The 18,798-nt window shown below is 40.9% G+C and overlaps 1 protein-coding gene across 1 annotated transcript in view; it reads right to left on the bottom strand.

Annotated features, from left to right (window-relative positions):
* Positions 1-17,775, bottom strand: part of LOC130585546 (BCAS3 microtubule associated cell migration factor-like) — a 19,108-nt gene extending 1,333 nt beyond the window's left edge. The window contains exons 1-5 of the mRNA XM_057386093.1: positions 17,408-17,775; positions 14,644-14,698; positions 13,206-13,278; positions 12,423-12,529; positions 4,895-4,976 (exon numbers count right to left, since the gene is read on the bottom strand). Of these exons, the coding sequence (XP_057242076.1) occupies positions 4,895-4,976; positions 12,423-12,529; positions 13,206-13,278; positions 14,644-14,698; positions 17,408-17,478 (388 nt within the window). The 5' untranslated portion in view covers positions 17,479-17,775. The remainder of the gene's footprint in view (positions 1-4,894; positions 4,977-12,422; positions 12,530-13,205; positions 13,279-14,643; positions 14,699-17,407) is intronic.
* Positions 17,776-18,798: the final 1,023 nt, after the last annotated feature.

Genomic DNA, 18,798 nt, shown 5'->3' with positions numbered 1-18,798 from the left:
CCCTGGAAATGGAACCCAGCCCTAGAAATGGAACCCAGCCCTAAAAATGAACCAGCCCTGGCACTGGAACCAGCCCCGTGGTCCCCCCAGGCTCAGTCACACCTTTGCCCCAGCATGGGCAGACCATTAAACACGCCACACTTCTTCAAATTAGATTTTAAGAGTTTGGAGAACTTTGCTTTACTGCTGTATAAACAGAAATAAAACTAAAATTGAATTTAGAAAGAAAAAAAAAATCTCCCTTCTGCTTGTGAGCAATGTTTAAATGAATTCCAGGAAATGTTTCTGCCCAGCTTAAATAACAGAGGAACAACCAACACCACCACTATGAGGTTTCCTCCATTTTCTTTCAACCTTTGCCTTTTTAATTATCTATCCATAGGTCTGCACGTGCATGGTGAATAATGGAATTTTATTTTTTTCCATGATACACCAACCCCTTTGATCTCTAAAGAATATCAGTGCTATAGCCTTAATTCTCAAATACAGTTGTACAGCACTAAATCATTTATTCCGAAAGGCACAACAATTAACAATATACATTTTGACAGAGCAGGCTCTGTTAATTATTAATAACTCAGGTACATGCATTTAATTTGTAACAAACACTGCTCAGCCCTCTCATCTGCACAAGGCTAARTCTTCCCTCCTACATCTTGGGGTATTTATAAAGTCAAACGGGTCACATCAATAACTCCACCATCAACAATAGCTTTAGGAGTAACCCAAACCAGCCAAATGTATTTTCCTTTTATTCCTATTATCCCAAGCTCTTTGGTGAGTCAAACCTGTACTGTATGTCCTGACCTGTAAATTGATAAATGAAACATAAAGTCTTCTTAASAGGCTGGCAACCAATTTGTTTCCTTGAGTCCAGATGAATTGCATTTGTTCTGCTCCCAGAATTGAGGGTGGAGTGCAGACTGCCAGCAGTTCTGACACTGAGTTAAGTGCAGCCAGGATTTCACCTGAAGTCTTTAATTTTTTTCTTCTTTTTTTCAAAAATTTAGATGTTGTTTTATGGTCTAGTTCTCAGTTTAACCACAAAGAAAAGGGGRAAAGARGGAGAAAGGTSGAGGGCAGTACCCAAAATCCAAAGGAATGCCAGTTTGAATACCCACAGCACAGATTTGCAAAATTTCTGCAATTGGTGCTTAAACTTCTGATTTCTCTCTTTAATAACCGAGTCCCTCAATTTTAAAATAAATCCATTTTTCACTCCAATACTTTCAGAATGTAAATATTAATAGTGCAGGAAAGGATCATTACTGGGAGGCCTCTGAGGGCATTAAATCAGGTTAATAGCTGTCCCATTCATGAGATTGCACAGTGCCATGTGTCGGGCTCTGCCACGCTCTAATGGAGGCAGGAACCTCTCTCCCAGCTCTAGGGTGGGATTTAATCTCCCAAGTTCTGCTGGATTAATTTTCATTTGTAAAATTGTGTTTATTTGCATGTGCGAGGCGCTGACGTTGAGCACACCTGCTGCACACACAGTGTTTAACAAAATTGAAATGAAAAACAGCTCTCTAAATCCCCCCAAATACAAAAAGTATTGAAATCCTGTTGCAAAGTCTTTTTCTTAAACTCCTTTTATTCTAAATCCTTTTAATTCTGTCATATAACACTACAGCATTTATAAAATGCTGGAAATCCTGACAAATCACACAATTAAAGTAATGAAAACTGCCCTTGCTGCCAACAAGGCACCACCTTATCTACAGCTCCATTTAGCTAAATGATACATTTGGTTTTTTAAAAAAACCTAACTTCAGTTAGTGTGCTTAAAATTGAAAAAAAAAAAAAAAAGAGAAAAATCTATCTGTGGCTAAATGAAATTTCATCCAAATCAACATTTGGAACTTTAGGAAGTCAAAAGGTTATCCACACGTAAGCTCAAAGCAGCTTAGAGCTGTCCTGCTGATGAAACCGTGAACAGAGACCTCGGGGCCCACTGGGGCCTCCCAAAAATGCCAATAATGAAAGAGTAACGACAACAAAACTTCAAATGGACATTTTAACTTGGTGCAGAATTAAAATGAATGCCAGGGAATGCCCCAGGAACCCAAAAGAACTGCTCAGAACTATGGAAGCCACCCCGGTTTCCCATGAGGGAGAAAGGCTCTGGATGAATTTCACACTCTGACCTATTTAGCAGTGGATTTTCCTGSTGTGTAATTCCACTGAGCAGTCCCATCCCAGCCATTCCATATTGCAGAGCAGCTCCTGCCCCATTAAACCCCTCTCATTTCCATCTTTTCCTTGGAAATCTCKCTGCATTTGTCAGTGCAGCAGCCAAGCAGAACCCTGGAATGCCYCAGGCTGGAATTCCCTCTCAGCCCWWCTSGGGRAAGCTCCAGGGGCASTGATGTGATGTGAGGATGGAACACAGGTCAGGCCAAAGCTCCAAAGAAATCAATATTTTACAGTGTCACACTCCAAATCCTCCCCTGTAATATCCCCCAAAGCCTCACTTGCAGAATTCCAGTCTGCTCCACAAACATCACCGTTCATTATCCCCAAAACCCCACAGAAGAGTGGGACAACACCACAACCCCAAAACACACCTGCACAGCTCTCCTCCACCATCCCAAATGTGTCCAGCTGCAAGGTCAGTCCCCAACCACACAAAATAATCACCCCTGTGATCATTTTGGGRATTTAAAACCACAGAACCACCCAAGTGGCTGAGCATCCACAAACCTCACATCTGCCTTCTTTTGGGAAGCAACCGAAATATTCGAGTTATTTAAGTGTACCTGCACAGAAACCTGAGTCAGCTTTTGAGGTTCAAATCTGAATTTTACCAACACAGAGATGGGAGCAGTGGAGAACAGGGATAAATCTGCTGCAGTATTTCAACTCTCGAYGGGTTTTAATACCTCGAAATTCTTTTTATTTCCTTTTTTGATTTCCTTTTTTTCCCTTTATAAGTCAATTTGAGCAACCAGTCAAATTCACTGTGATGTAGGGTTATTATACCATCTTTCTGCAAGCAGCATAATCTAGAAAATGGCAACAAATTAATTCAGCTGGCTGGAGGAATTTATTTTCATAATGCTGTGACATGGAAATAGGTTTTACTGATCTAAACTGTCACYGTGTCCCTCCCAGCAGGAATTGCCACACACAGAGCTGCTCCTCTGGCTTTCTGAGTTTTCTGATTGATTTTTAAACTATGCAGCTTTAGGTTAATAAATGGGACAGCACAAGGCAAAGCAGATATTTGGCCAGGGGGTTGTAAAATTAYTTGGGAGAAGGAATAAAAAATGGGGAATTGTAGCMYTGATTGGCTTCARAAAKCATCAATATTCTGATTTTATAGGTAAAAAAACAGCAGGATAGCTGAAATAAAAAATCCAGCCCCAGGCACACCTGGGCACATGGGAACAACACCAAACCCAGSCCAGAACCCAAATTTGGGATGGAGAAGAGCCAAGGATGGCTCAGCAGCTGGCACAGCTCAGAATTCCTGTCCCTAAGACTGAGATGTTCTCCTGGTGGAAATCTCAGCTCTGCCAGCCCAAAATGTGGTCCCAGTGCAAACCTTCAATCTCCAAAAATGCCATTTCATTGTAAATTGTAGCAGGTAATGAAAGCCCTGTGCACTGAGGGCAGTGCTAGGTGGGAGCTGCAATCTGGGGGGTTCAGCACCATTTACAGAAATCCCTGGAGGTTTTAGGGCACAGTAGTCCTGCCATGGGCACCAGGACATCAAAGTGACACTGCAGAGCTGCCAGGACCTGCTGGAGGACACTGGATTTTTAGTGTCAGTGCATGTCAGATACATTYATTTCAGCTATCCTGCTGTTCTTTTACCTGTAAAATCAGAATATTGATGCTTTCTGARGCCAATCAGTGCAACAATTCCCCATTTTTTATTCCTTTTCATGCACCCTCTGAAACAAGGCTGCATTATGGCACCGAGCACACCACGAGGCAGAGGATCCAACATCAAAGGACTGCAGGTTTTTAACAAAATAGTTGACAAACTATTAAGTTCTGCTGCTGTAAAGTCACCAAGTTAAAGCCATGAGCTTTCCTTTCACACCTGGGAATGAGCTGCTTATCAGCCACCAAGATCAGCCTCTAGGAACGTGCCAAATCCATCCACCAAGAGACTCCTATTTTCAATAATTCCCTTTTTRCAGCTTTACAGTAAAACAGTGTTTGAGCCTGCTGATGGTAATCAGCTTCTCCTTTACAAATTCCTTTTATTTCGTTCAGAATCATTAAAGCTCATGAGTTAGTTATCTAAGGCCTCTTATTACAGCTTTGCTTTTATCTGATTCCAGATGCTGGTCAATGATACATTCATGTACKTTTAATCAAAGATTTATTTAAAGCAAGCTATGTAAAAAGAGACCAAAACATGTTTTTAAAAGGTTTGGTTTAATTTAATATGAGCTAATTGGAATAGTTTTCTAATGTAACAACTATCATTTTTAGAAGCTAAAAATATGGAATTTAGAGGCAGAAAGATGCTTGAAATTCATGAGTGTGATTTACTTGACTGAAAAATCAAAAACYTATTTTAATAACAGCAAAAACAGAAGTCCCAGGTTYTTCAATTAATTTACCTCTCTTTTGTTTCCATTTATGCTTTTTTTCCTCTTTCCAAGCTGGTAAATTAAGCAGCTTGGTTTAGAATTTGATCAAATACTATTTCAGCAGTGGCAGAGAGGAGCTGCACTCAAGGCATGATAAAAGTTCAGCCACTGAAAGGTCAGAGTGAGTAAAGTGAATATAAAATAAGAAGAAAACAGACAAATCAGAAGCCAGTGGCAGCTCAAAAATACAAATTTTGTTGTCTCATTAGTTTTAGTGGAGTGGAAAAGCAGCTTTTTGAGGAATGGTGCTGAGTGATGATGATGATGTGGAATTGTGCACTCACTGATCTGGGGGGCTGGCAGGATCCGCGCCGCTCGCACCGGCCCGGGGCGCACTGAGAACAGCTCCTGAGCCTCTCCACTGATCTGCAACCAGGAAAAACAGACAGAAATATAAAATAGATTATCAGCATATTGAATAAATACATATTTAATATATACTTTCAAAAATACAAGCGTTTAGTAGGTAATAACAGAGGTAGAAAGACATTGTAGGAGAGTACATTAGTGAGATTCTGCTAAGCAACCACTGCCATTTCTTGAAATTAAAATAGATCTCAAAAGTCTCAAATTAACTATTCATGACCACACATGKTTTTGGAAGAAGCAAGAGTTGAAGCTGACTAAAATTCCCCAAAATTTATCCCACTTTTCACATGGGTCTAAAGAAAAATGCCAACACACTGGAGATCAAGAATGGCAAACACGGGTGGAAAAAGRTGGGAGAATTTGATAAATTCTCCAGAGAATTTTGATAAATTTGATAATTTCCCCAGGTGTGAAAGCCACATTTAAAAATAGGTGGGCAAACTCCTTCAGCCTGTCATTAATGGCAGTGTTGAAAAGATTAAACCAGAAGCAGCTCAGATGAATTCCCAGATTTCCTGCAATGGTCACTCCACAGTATTTTCATAACTGCCTGGTAATGGATCCGACACGGAACGTCAAACTCCAGGAAAATGGCAAACATGATGGAGCTCATTTCCAAATAACCAACAACCTAAAGCAGATGTAATGAGCCCCAGAACACAGCCAAGGCTGGCATCAGCTTGTGCCAAACAMGCAGCTCGCAATATCAGCAGAGAAACATGATTTGGAATGAGGTTTTTAGCAATCAATAAACTATAAATCCAAGTGAACTTTTGGAAATGTTGTTTTATGGTTGTTTCCATTTCTTTCTGCACTTCAGCTCACACGTCCAACAAGTTAAAATATTCCTACTGTTTGACCAGCAAATCCCAAGTAGAGCAGTGCAGGCTCTCAGCTTACATCCAGTCTTGCCTGGTTATTTATTATCACTGCTCCAGGTCGTGGGGAGAATGAAACCCACCCCGTGAACACAATTATAAATAAAATTATTTGAAAATACCATTGACTACACAGCTAACCAACCATTCTGCATCCATTATAGAGAACTACTGATTTCTTATTATGCCTAGAATTACACACAAGATACACAAAAGTGAGGAAATAAGTTCAACYCCATTTTAGCCCAGCAATTTATCACTGAATATCACTGTTACTGACACCATCAGAATTATTCTGATGGACACAACACTTTTTAAACTGCAATCAAAAAGAGAATTAATGCCTGACTACCCTGCTCCTAATTTATTGGGAAGATGTTCCAATCACAAGATTCTCCTTCTCCCTCTGCACACACAGCCCTGTGGTACTCCAGCTTTTGCAAAACAAGTTTAATTCTCCCTTAGGAACAGCTTCTTGACCAGATTCTTTACTATGATCAGAAATCAACTCATGAAAGATTTGTTGATGGCTTTTAACTGATCATGAGCTTGGAGTGCAGAGTGGGAGAAAAAAAAAAAGCTTCTGGATGAAAACATCCAGAAAAAAACAGCTTGGGAAAATGTAGAACACTGCTAAGCAGAAAATGAGGAAARTTAAAGAGGGGCAGAGTAATAAAGAGATTAAAAAAATGAAGACAGCAGCACGTTTTCTGTCSATTGGAACACAGCAGCTTTATGAAAAGGGAAAGGAGGAAATGGAATAGAATAAAACCAGAAGGGTTTGGGAACTATTATTACTGGCAATTAAAGATTTTTTCCCCCAAATCATGGAAATGCTGTTTCACACGTGTGTATGCACACCCCTGGGCACGAGAGAAAACAAGAGGGAAAGGAACCAGCACAACAAAGGTATGGAAGGGGCGATTCCCATAAAATATCCCAACCCAGCTCCCACACCTCCTTCTCCTTTTTAACTCTGCCAGMACATCAGCCCCAGCTCCAACCTGCTTCAAACAAACTTCCACTCCCCAAGGGAAGAGACTCTGAGAAGGGCAAACCTTCTCAACTCAGGTTCTGCTCTTAGACATCATGAACTCCAAGAATTTGTTTATTCAGCCTGAGATGCCAACACCTGGTGGAGCTTAAACCTGAAACTTGCAAAAAAAAMCCTCTAAAATGTCCAAATAAAATTGAGTTTATTTGTGCTGAAGCGCTTAACATGGAAATCCCAGCCCAGCTCTTCTCATGCATATAATGCACTAACTTTTTAATAATTAATATTTGTTATTTTAAAGATAATTTGTTGTTTTATACTGGGGGGGAAATTAYAGAAGGAAAGGTTAAGTGGAGTAAGAAGCCACAGGATCCAAGAGTGACAAAGATGAGATWTCAGGTATTTAGCCCCTGTTTTAAGACCACTGCAGAGTTTAACAGGTCCTTTGCTCAGCCCCTCCAGGATTCTAAATCATGGACTGGTTTGGGTTCAGCCTCTACAGCACAAGTGCTGAGCAGTTTCTGACTCCTGGGAGCTAAAAAGGAGCAAATTTTAAGATCCAGCCCCACTGGAGACTTTGTAATGAAAATATGAAATGCTGCTCGACCACCAGCATCTCGCTGGTAAAGAAAATTCAAATTCTCTAACAGGCACAAAATAAAGCTCATAAAAAAAACTGGATGTGACACCACAACATGGATCACATTAAAACACGAATATTTAATCTTCCATAGCTCCATAAAGGAACAGCTTTTTTAGGGGATTTCAGTCGTGTGTCCTCAGCTGTTCTGTACAGAGGGAGCTCGTAGAAGCCACTGCATGTTGTTGTTGTAATTCATGCCATGAATTACTGAGAGCTCGGTTGTTCCTCGGTTTGCTTGGCACTGAAAAATGCATCAGGGCTTTGAGTTCAAGATTTCCTTGGAATCACAAGTGACTTCTTTTAAACACCAGCAGCAGAAGCTTGTGCCATTCACAATCCTATAAAACCCTGAATTAACTGTGGTTAGTGCTAATGCCCTTCGTGCATCCATGGACAACATAAAGTTTTATTGCTGAGCTGCACAGATCCAAATCTGCCTGCAGGCACCATCTGYAGAGGACAGAGATGGTGTGGCCTGATCTTCCTGCCACTTCAGCCCTTATCTCAGCCCTCAGCCAAACAATCCTCCCTGTGAACGGGACACTTATCCCACTAGGAACTCAAGTGGGATGAGGAACTGCACGTTGAGGGGAGAACTCGGGTCAGATGTGGGCTGGCAGCTCTCAGCAAAAGGCTCCACATCCCCTAACCAGTCCCTGGAGCTCCACAGTCTCATATGCACAGACAAAATAAAAATAGAGCTCATGAATTGAAAACAGAGCTCTAAATTCTTCAAAAAGCACCTGTGAGAAACGAGGCTGTGGCTGCCATTTTGGACTGGATCCAGCTAAGTAGCAAGTCCCCGTGGCAGCTCTCAGAGCTCTTAAAAGTTTTTCTTTCCCATTCCAAAAGCCAAGAATGTTTCCAAACAGGTTTCAAGAATTGGATATTAAGCTGTAAAAGCAGCTTCAGGTACTCATTGGACAGCAGAGCCAATTCAAAATGACGGCTCCAAGCTGCTCTGGTAGAACATCTCAGCTTTCTCCAAACCTGGTATCAACCACAACTCCCAGACCTACATGGAAGCAAAGCATCCAAACCCCAGCTCCTAATAAACTCTTCATTGCTCTCTTCCAGCTAAAAGAGGAAGAAGAATCCTCTCCTCCATTTAAAACATCTTGAGTTGCTGCTGAAAATGCGACAGCGCCAGAATCTGCAGCGCTGGTTGATTTTTGACGACAGAGCTGCATTGTTTGGGGCACACCAGTTTGCACCCGTAAAAAAAAAAAGCTGGACAAAGGAAGTTTTGTTCACACTAAGGATAACTAATAGTTTCCAACCAGAGAAAATGGTTTTCACGTGGTGAAAAAAATTATTAAAAAAAAAAAAAAATTCACACTAAGGATAACTAATAGTTTCCAACCAGAGAAAATGGTTTTCACGTGGTGAAAAAAATTATTAAAAAGAAAAAAAAAAAAGGCAAACATACAGCAAAGTGAAACAAAATCGAGTTTGGAACTCAATGCTTGAGGTACTGGGCAACTCTAGTAAAGGAGAGTGGGGAAAATGTAAAAGGACAAGGGAATGATCAGGAGGTTGTTTTTAAATATTCTGATTTTTTTGAACATGATATAGATACCATGATATAATGTTATAACATGACAATAAGCAATTGATAGATACCACCACCAAATATTGATTRATGACCACTTCCAGTCATGGTGCTGCTGAGAAAGTAAGGAAGGACTGGAAGCAAAGGGACAAATTTTATCACTTCAGTTTAAAAATTCAATCTGCTTTTTTATTCAGCCCAGATCTCTGCAATTATCTCGAGATGGTAAGGATTCAGATGCTCAAAAACTTTACAGACATCTCCTCTCATGACTGGACTGAGGATGAAGTTGCATCCAGTATTTTTAATTATGGCAGTGCTCTTGAAAACACAGGTTGTGTAAAGCCCCAAAATCWCTCACACACTGGTGCATCCTCCATGTAAAAAACCCAAAGCCTTAGAAAACAACTTGCATAGATGTTTTGTAAAGTCCTCAGACTTTTTCAGGGTCACTAGGTCAGGATATTACTCCATTTTTCAAGTGGTTAATGCAAGATTTAACAGTGGCTCCCTCTAGAAGGAGATCTGGAGGAAGAAAGCACCACCTCTTYTTCTGGAGGAAGGATTGCAGCTGGRGATGTGAWKTTTCTTTYGTAATTACAACACAAACCATTAAATTGATTTTTCTACTTCTGAAACTCGCAGCCTACAATAAAATAAAAAAAAAATCTGCCAAAATATCAACAAAAGCAGCCAACGTGCATTCCCTGGACAGGAACATCTAGAACAGATACTTGGAAACCACATCAGACACAAAGCAGCTCCAATCGTCTCTGAAACCTGAAACTGGGAGCAAGGGGAAAACAAATTCCAAACAAAACACTGCCCCATTATCAAACAGGAACTCCAACGGTATTCCCAGCTTTCTCCCCACTCACCAGGCACATTTTAAACCCACTTTTAACCTCGCCACCCCCATTGGAGAGCGGAGATCAAAGCTCAGCTCTTTGCATGGACACCTCAGTGAGCAGCACCCAGCACCCCAAACACCCCCAACACCCTCCCCAACCCTTTGAAGCCACCCTGTCGGTATCTCCCATTTGAACATCACACTCCAGCARCCCCAAGATCCTCCTCGGAGGAGATGTTGATGTGAAAGCACTCGGGAAGGGCTGCAGAGGTGCTGGAACACCATTAGGCCAGAGTGTCAGCTTAGGAGCTGTCATAAACACTTCATAATCACTCACACACAAACCCCACCGCCTGCAACACGTTATTAAGTGCTGAATAGAGAGCCAATTGTGTGAGGGAAAAAAAAAAAAAAAAGCACAATGCTGCAGATAATAACCTTCCTGAGCAGATTTGCACATATACAGATTGGTGCTTTTTCTGATTCGACCAAAGGGGTTGGGGTTTGTTGGGGTTTTTTTATTTCTTGGAATAACGTCGCTTAATTACAAGCTAAACAGTCAGCAAGGCCAAGAAGAAAGGTTTGGGTAAGAGCAAAAGGACACTAAAAAGTGTTGCCAAATAAGCTCTTAAATATTAAGTCAGTCACATAACTGCCAGGTTTTATTGTGCGAGAGCAAAAATGCAAAGGAGAAACAGCAACGTGAAAAACCCCGTCCAGTTCATGTTCCCTCCAAATCTGTTGGATGCACAAACTCTGCTCGGTGGAATTATTTAAAACTGATGTAAAAGAGCATCATTTTGTGAAAATCTCCAAGGTCACCTCACTAAGAGAGGATCCATTCCAGCACAAAGTGTCGTGCAATAACTCCACAGCTGCCATTCTTAAGGTGGATGGTAAAATATTGCATTTTTGGCTTTTTTTCCATTTCACTGCACTTCCTCTCGACTCACACTTCTGCAAAAATTGAKTAACACTAAGAGAAACCGTCCTGAAATTCCATTTTTGCTATTTKACTGAGAGAAACCACCCTGCAGTTTCATTTTTGTTGTTTTTCCTGATATAGTAAATACTATCAAAATCTGGGAGTTATGAAGCAGTTGAATATATCGGGGAAAAACAAAAAGACAACTTGGCTATATGGTCCTACTGAAAAGAAGGTAAACTCAAGTATTTGGCCTAAACTGTGGCTCATTCAGACACAAGGAGGAGGGAAAAAAAAAAAGAAAGAAAACAGAAAGAAAAAGTGAAAGGAAAAATTCCACCAAAGGCAACACAGCACACCTCTTTTTATTTAGAAAAGAACATTTCTGCTAGATAAAACAGGGTGTTTTGTAAGGATTCCTTAGCTCGAGTCGATGTGATACTCAGAGCATCTTAATTAATTAATTAATTAACCAATTAATGAGGTTGCGCTGCTGCRGCGGCGGCCGCTCTTAGCCCGGTGTCCCAGCGCCACCGTGTGGGCGCTTTGTGTAACGCACCGCGAGAGAAAATATTCCTAAACTTCATTTAAAATTCTTAAATTTTAATAAACAGGTACAAAATATTTAAATTTCATGAAGCGTATTAGGTTTTCCTCCATTTCTATTAAACATTCCTTCCAAGGCAAAACCTCATCAGCTTTTTTGTTTCCTCACTCCGAGGAGCAAACAAGAGGATGTAAGATGCAATAAAGAGGAAAAAAAACTCTACCACACTCATAAAACTCTATTTAACTGAAATTTTACTGCAGAAATCAACATTATTTTCTAAGCTACTGGTACCTAAATACATGTCCTACATAGCTAACCAAAAATTTGTAATAATACATATTTCCTTAAAAAAAACAGTGTATTATACAAAGGGAAAGAATTCCCTTCTCTCTGCTGCATTCAGGAGGACAAGGTGTTGTGAGCAACTTTGCTTTTTTAAGTTCAGAATTTTATGACTTACTGTATTCAAGTTTATTCTCTCATTTGAAGAAATTTGGGAGAAATTCCCCAAATGAGGACCATGTACCCATAAAGCACCCTGCACCACAGCCCAGGGAGGGGATGGCAGCACAAAATCAAACCCATGTGCAACAGAGGCCTCCATAAAATCAAAATTGCAAACCATGCATATGACAAACATGTGATTGCAAAACACTGTTAATGCTGTCATACTTGAATTCCTGGGACAAAAAAAAATCTGTTCATGTTTTTCCACCTTTATTCCTTCCTGTTAAGAAAAAAAAAATCTGTATTTTTGGGCTGGAGACTATTCCAGAATGGCAAACACTGGTCCCAGTTTGAGTCAGAAAATGTACTTTGCAGGAAAAATGTGTAAAAAACCCTCAAAAACCTGCAGGTACATGAATTGAAGTGTTTGAGTTATGCTTAGGATTATCTGGAGATAAATACATTACACATAAACCATATGAATTCAGTGGGAAATGTTTGCTCTTCCCATTCCAGTAGGAGAAAATAAAGGGAAAATGTTAAAGTTATAACACAACACTGATAAAAAAGGAAAAGGAAGGAGGGAGGGGAGCTCTGTACTCACAGGAATGCTCCAGACTTGCATCCCATCAGTGTATCCAATCATCAGCAGCAACGGGGGCTCATTCCCAGTGCTGTGGATTTCATGGAATTCCATGTTCCTGGAGGTATCTGAATGGGATTTCAATATCAAAGCCATTATTAGAAGTCAGGAAACAGAGAAAAGTCTGTCCAGGACCAACAAAATCAACATTAAACATTAATAAAGATGATAAACAAATATTAATAAACATTAACAAATAGAGGAATGATAAATGAAAAGGCTGGGCAAAATTATTCCTGGGTACTGTGGAATGAATCTGTCCATCAATCTTACCAAAAGAGAATCCCCAGGATACAATAATCATAAATATTTCCTCAAAGACCTCATGAAACCTCCTGCTCACCTTACCCAACTGCTCTTCCTTCCCAACTTACTGTGAATTCTATCACAGCACTGAAAATGTGCCTGGGACCTGGACTGGACTCAGTGAGATAATGTGGCTTTGGAATAAAACTGCAGATGAAATAAAATTCAGTTCTGCACTTTGTTTTCAACTACCTTAAGGAAAATAAATGGATTTTTTTAAATTTGCATTTCTTCCTAAGCCTGCTTGCTTTTAGATGAAGTCACAAGGTCTATTTGCTCTTTTTGGCAGATACTGACCAAAAGTGAAGTTATTCACTTAGAATTTAATTTTAATTAACACTTAGTTTGGAGTTAGCAATGCTTACACAGAAAGCTGACTGGAATTATTGCACATGGACCCAAAACTCACAAAAACAAGTGAGAGAAATGAAGCCATACCATTCAAATCTGCATTTTCAAATCTGACCCAGACAATTTTCTCCTTTTCTTCTGGTGGGGTTCCACTGTAGGCCTGGACAAAAAGCAAAAGGGTTAAAAGAAAGAAATTTAACAGTGTTTTTTTTTTTTTCTCCTCTTGTAAGAGGGAATATAATTAAACCCCAAAAATGTGATTCATGGATCTTATTGTCACCAGTATTCCTACAACARAACCACAATGAGTATCACTCATGGATGTAGGAATGACAAAATATTTGTAACAATAAATCTGCTGGGGCAAGTAAGAAATACCACGTGACTCAGAGTGAGTCAATAAAATTAAATCCAGTGGCTTCTACAATCTTTAACTTCAGCGGTGTTGGAGGTTCTCACATGAGGTGTTTTATCATTAAAAWTCTCTTTAATTCACTTGAAAGCTTTGCAGGCCAGACTGAGGAAAGAAAGAGACCTTTACTACWCAGTTTATATTGCTGACACCTTCCAGTTCTGTTTGTGACAACTTTAATGCAGCCATTTAAAAGAGAACAAACTGCAACTGCAGTAGAACAGCTCCATGTTTCAGCCCTGTGTTCTACAGATTCCCATAAAAAGATGAGATACAAAAAGAAATTGTGGAGTGAGGCTCGTAGCATTTCCAAACTGGAGGTTTTACAGTTCTCAGGAGAARCTGTGGTAGCAGGAACGTGAGCTGCAGCAGAAATACCATCACTTCCAAATGAATTATAACAAAATACTGAGCAGTCTTTGGGGTTGGATATGAACAGAGCTTGTATGATCACTTCATACGTGCCAGAAAAGCAATAACTAAAAATACAAACCTAAAAAATAAGTGTGGGGTTTACTTTTCGAAACAAATCACATTCCACACCCCCAAGGCAAACTGATTTGTAAAATAAAACACAGACTGTATCTTTCAACCAGAGAGGGGGGGATGGGAGGGTGTGGAATGCAGCAATCTCTTAATTGAAACTTTAAATGTGTTTAATTTTAACCCTGAGTCCCAAATGCATTTCACAAATTGATATTAGTGAGGGCATTGTTTCTTTATTATTATGGAGCAAATGCACTGGGAATTCCTAAGAGGAAATTCATGGGGAAATAAGACACTGTGTAACCAAGATAATCCCTGGAATCAGAATCAAGATCATTTCCTGAAGCTGAGATCARCTGCAGTGCTCCTCCAGCATGGACCACAGCTTTCCCAAAAAAATAAAACAAAATTGGTTCCCTTCTGCTACTGGGAGGCCCAAGAGCAACCAGGAAGGGGCCATTCCAGTGCCGTATTTATTACATGTAAGTATATTAAAATATACAAATACATCTATTTAAAATAATGAATCTATTTATGAGATTAAATAACAAATTTACAAAGCAGARCAAAGGTTTCTGACACTGTTTTGTGAATTGAAAAAAGTAGTTTTAAAGATCCACACCCTACCTGTGGCACAACATCTTGGAGGAAGGTAACAACACTTTCCATGTATGACTGCTCCCTGGAAAACAGAAGGAGAATTTCAAACACTGGAGTTCAGAAATGGTCATGGATTTATTAAATTAGATAGATCAGCAAAAGGAAAACATGGGCAATCTTCGGAACATTGGAAAGTACTAAGTATGCAGTATGCAATTTTAGGGCCAAATTCTGATAATATAAAAAGTGGCTGGTAATAATGAAAGTACTAAGTGAAAGTAAAAAAGTTTGTAAAAAAGCTAAGTGATACCTGCTGATGGAATAACTGCTTAAGGGGGAAAGTATAAAATCTAAATTGAAGGAATAAGCCAGGTTCTCCACATCAGAGAGGCCTGAAGTGGTACAGGGATTTGGAAATGATTCCTCAGTATTTCTCTGCTCGATTAGGGCCTTGCAAAACAAAAATGAGGATTTAAGCACCAACTGGAGCTCTGCTGCTGGGACAAGCAAATTTCCAGGGCATTATGGACAATGCTGGAGTATGTGGCAGGGGATGGAACAAAACCCCATCTCAGAATAGCAAGGACAGGTATTTCCAGAGAAGATTTTCTAGCTTGGGAAGCTTATTCCTTCCTGGAATTTCGTCAGCAGCATTGATGGAGAGGAGTTTCTACCACAAGACACATTTGTTGGGGTAGATTTAAACAAATTTTTGAGGAGCTTAGCCCTGCACGAGYGGTGAGGCTCTTGTGTAACTGCTGAGGAACCACAGAGTGGGCTGAGAGCATCACACAGATGGTGCAAAAATGGTAAAAAGCTGGGGCTCTGTGCCATGAGAACAGGCTGGCAACAAGARCTACCTTCACAAAGTCTGAGACTATTTAAGAAAAACCAACCACTCTTTAAGCAACAGCTTTGGCAGCTCTGAAATTAATGCTGTCGCAATTTTTCCTGTGCTAACTCAAGATTTCTAATAGCAACAAAGGAGAAGTGTAAATTAGGAACTCTGGATGTCCAAAGGTGCTGGCTGAAGCTGGATAAGATTGTTTTAATAGAAACAGGAGTGTTCAGCACTGAAAAACAAAGCACTCTGGAGAATTTAGCACCTCACACAACTATACAGAAGACACTTGAACCCAAATGTTGCCTCAGCCTAACTCCTCTCTGAAAACAAAGACCTAAAATATAAAGTTGACATTCCAGACAGGCTGTTCCAGTCCATGACCAAACCAGACTTTGCTCAGCAATCCCAGAATTTCTGCATCCAGTCAGGCTTTGGGCTGAGGTATTTTAAAGGAGCTGTGGTTTGTCCTGTGCTRATTCTTCCCTGATTTATGTAGGTCACCCAAGCTGCCCCTGCACACCTTCAGAGCCCTTTATTAAAATGCCTGGGCACAGGTAGAGTGTTAAACACAGTCTGAAGCTCTCCTGGGAATGCCTATGAACCAGAGTCATGCTGCCTTCACAGCTCAGCTCAGGGAATTCATTTCTCTCCCCTCTTTCCCCAAGTACATCTTGAATCAAAGTYGATGTTTTGGAGGTGTTTTATTCAGTGTGTGYRCTCTGAATATCTCCTGAAGTTTTAAAACTTTCAGGGAGATGTTTTTAAAGTGCTGAAAAACAACATAACCTACCAAAAATAACAAAAAAGACCTTTAATAATAATCTAGATACTTAACATGAGCAGCAGAAAGCTGCTGAGTGCTCAGCACATAGAGATTCATCCAAGAGAGTGACGTTTTTGARGCACAAACAGCTCAAAAGACAMCATATTWAAAAAAAAAAMCCAAAATAACAGATTATCATCATCTTACAGTGTTTTTCTATTGTATTTTTAAAGCATATTTTGAAGAAAACATCATTACAAAGAAAAATATATTTCTCTGTTGAGGGATTCTGCAACATTAAAAAAAAAAAAAAGCTGCTACAAGACAAACTTCCAGCACAACTTTTTGTGCCACAACTCTCAGTTTCTTGTGCTCTCCAGGAAAAAATGAAGTGAATATTGTTGTTGGAAATGCAGAGTTATCTCTAAGGGCACASTGATACTCCCTTGAGGTGGACATTTCAATACAGTGCCATTTTGCAGCAGCATAAAAATCCCAAGGAAGAAAAATTGCTCCACAACTCCTTTGACAGACAGAGAAATGACCATAAATTTTCTAGACTGCTTTACAGCCAAAGAGCTCTTCTGCCATGAAAGTATTTCCTTGTGAACACAATGAAAATCAGGATGCCTAAGGACAAAAATTGTCTGTAAGGTGCTCTGACCAGAAGGATGGAGCTTCTTCCTTTTTCTCTGGTCTTGCTCTTTTAAGTAAAAAAATAAAAAATAAAAATTACAATTCTCCTTCCTGAAGGACTTTAATGACAAGTTTTGTATGTTTTAATATATCCACTCCTGGGACAAGGTGTTATTAAAAATAACAGCAAGAAAGGAACACGTGTGGCACATCCCTCCAGCCTAAGGAAGAATTTTGCATCACTGATCCACACTGCAATGTTTGTACAGCAAAATGGTGCAAACAGCAGCAAAACTTGGCATAGAATCAGCTTTTAAATTTGGTGTAAAAATGCAAAGCATCCCATTTAGGGAGACAGTTTGCACCCAGGAAATGGAAGCGCCACATGCGCTGGCTTTGTTTTATTGGACAACGCTCAACACAACAAAACTGCTGTGTCAACACAAGATGGTTTGGGGGGAAAAAGAATGAAACCAGCTCAGGATGGGCTCTTTTACAAGAAAATCAAACCCTTTTTAGTAAGGAGTGCTCTTCYAGAAGGGTCTTACGTGGCAGCTTGGGGGCGAACCACCACTCCTCCAGTGCAGCGGCTGGGGCGGCGCGGGGACTCTGTCGCCATCGTTCCTGGCCACACACCTGCAGCAAACACAGCCACTTTTAGTATAATTAACACAGGATCATTAATTACACAGGTTCTCGATGTCTTCTTGACGCTGATAAGAGAGAAAGTTCATTTACACAAAGCTGTAGGCCCCTTCACGGCATTTTTTTAAAGAAAACCACCCACCAAACTGACAACATCTCCAATCACAACAGTTGCTGCAATGTTTATGAAAACAAACAAACAAAAATCCACAGACCTGCATGATAAAGTGAAAAATTATCTGAAACTGTACTAGATKATCTTTAAGGTMCTTCTAACCCAAACCTTTCTRTKCTTCCATGATTAAAGATAGTGGTACAGGTAAACAGTTGTCATCAWCATTACATGAACCCACTATTTACTAATGGGCTGCTGTCTTGGAAAATAATTATGTAAAAATAACGTGCAATCACAATTGCAGTGCACTGTACTCTTGAAAAAAAATGGGTTACACTGCAGATCACACATTCAAYTGCTTTATGTCAGCCTTTTGTGTCATCTTCAAGGTTTCCTTCACGCTTCTGTTCTCCACAGGGAAATTCTGTGTGACATTTGTAAAGGCATAAATACTTGAGGAGCAGCCCAGAACGCAACCAGCTCTTCAGTGACCCCCTCAGCTGCTCTGGTGGGTCCCCCCAACCCCAAACCTGTTCATAAATTGAGAAAAAAACYCAAATCCCCAAWGTGGTAYCAATTWWCAGTATCATTTCACATCAAGGMAGACTTTGCCAGGGCCAGCTCAYTAAGGGAGGCAGGATAATCGCTCAGAAATTAGTAACACAATAATAATWAATAATAAAACGTTCAGCAACACAACAGCAGCCTGACAAACACGCCGAGGAAACTCGAAAGAGGAAATGTCACGGCGAGGATGAAATCACCCCACGGACACCTGCGCCTGCCGTGCCCTGAGCACCAACACCTTGTGACACTCCACCCTGAGGGGAAGGGAGCACCGGACACATTTGAGTTCCTGATCTGGGCCTCGGCACAGCCGCGCCTCAGCTCGGGGTACCTGAGGGGCTGCACCGCGGGGCTGAGCGGCCACGACCGTCCGGCCCCTCCGGAGCCCTGACAGCGGCCGGGCCGGCCTGGGCACCCTCCGCTATTGAGCAACTCCGCACCCAAACACTGCGACCTGCCCGGCCTCTCTCCCGCCGCCGCCCGGTGAGGGGGAGCGCGGCCTTCCCAACCCCACCCCACCGGCCGCCCCCCGCTTCACACCCCGCGCCCCCGGCCGCCGCTGCCAGGGGTCCCTCAGGCCTCACGGCCGGGCCTGCCCTGCCCGCCGCCCCC

This window comes from Malurus melanocephalus, unplaced genomic scaffold, assembly GCF_030028575.1.
Source record: "Malurus melanocephalus ecotype Western Australia unplaced genomic scaffold, MMel_1.1 scaffold_912, whole genome shotgun sequence".
Classification (NCBI taxonomy): Eukaryota; Metazoa; Chordata; class Aves; order Passeriformes; family Maluridae; genus Malurus; species Malurus melanocephalus.
This window is presented reverse-complemented; position numbering and strand designations above follow the sequence as displayed.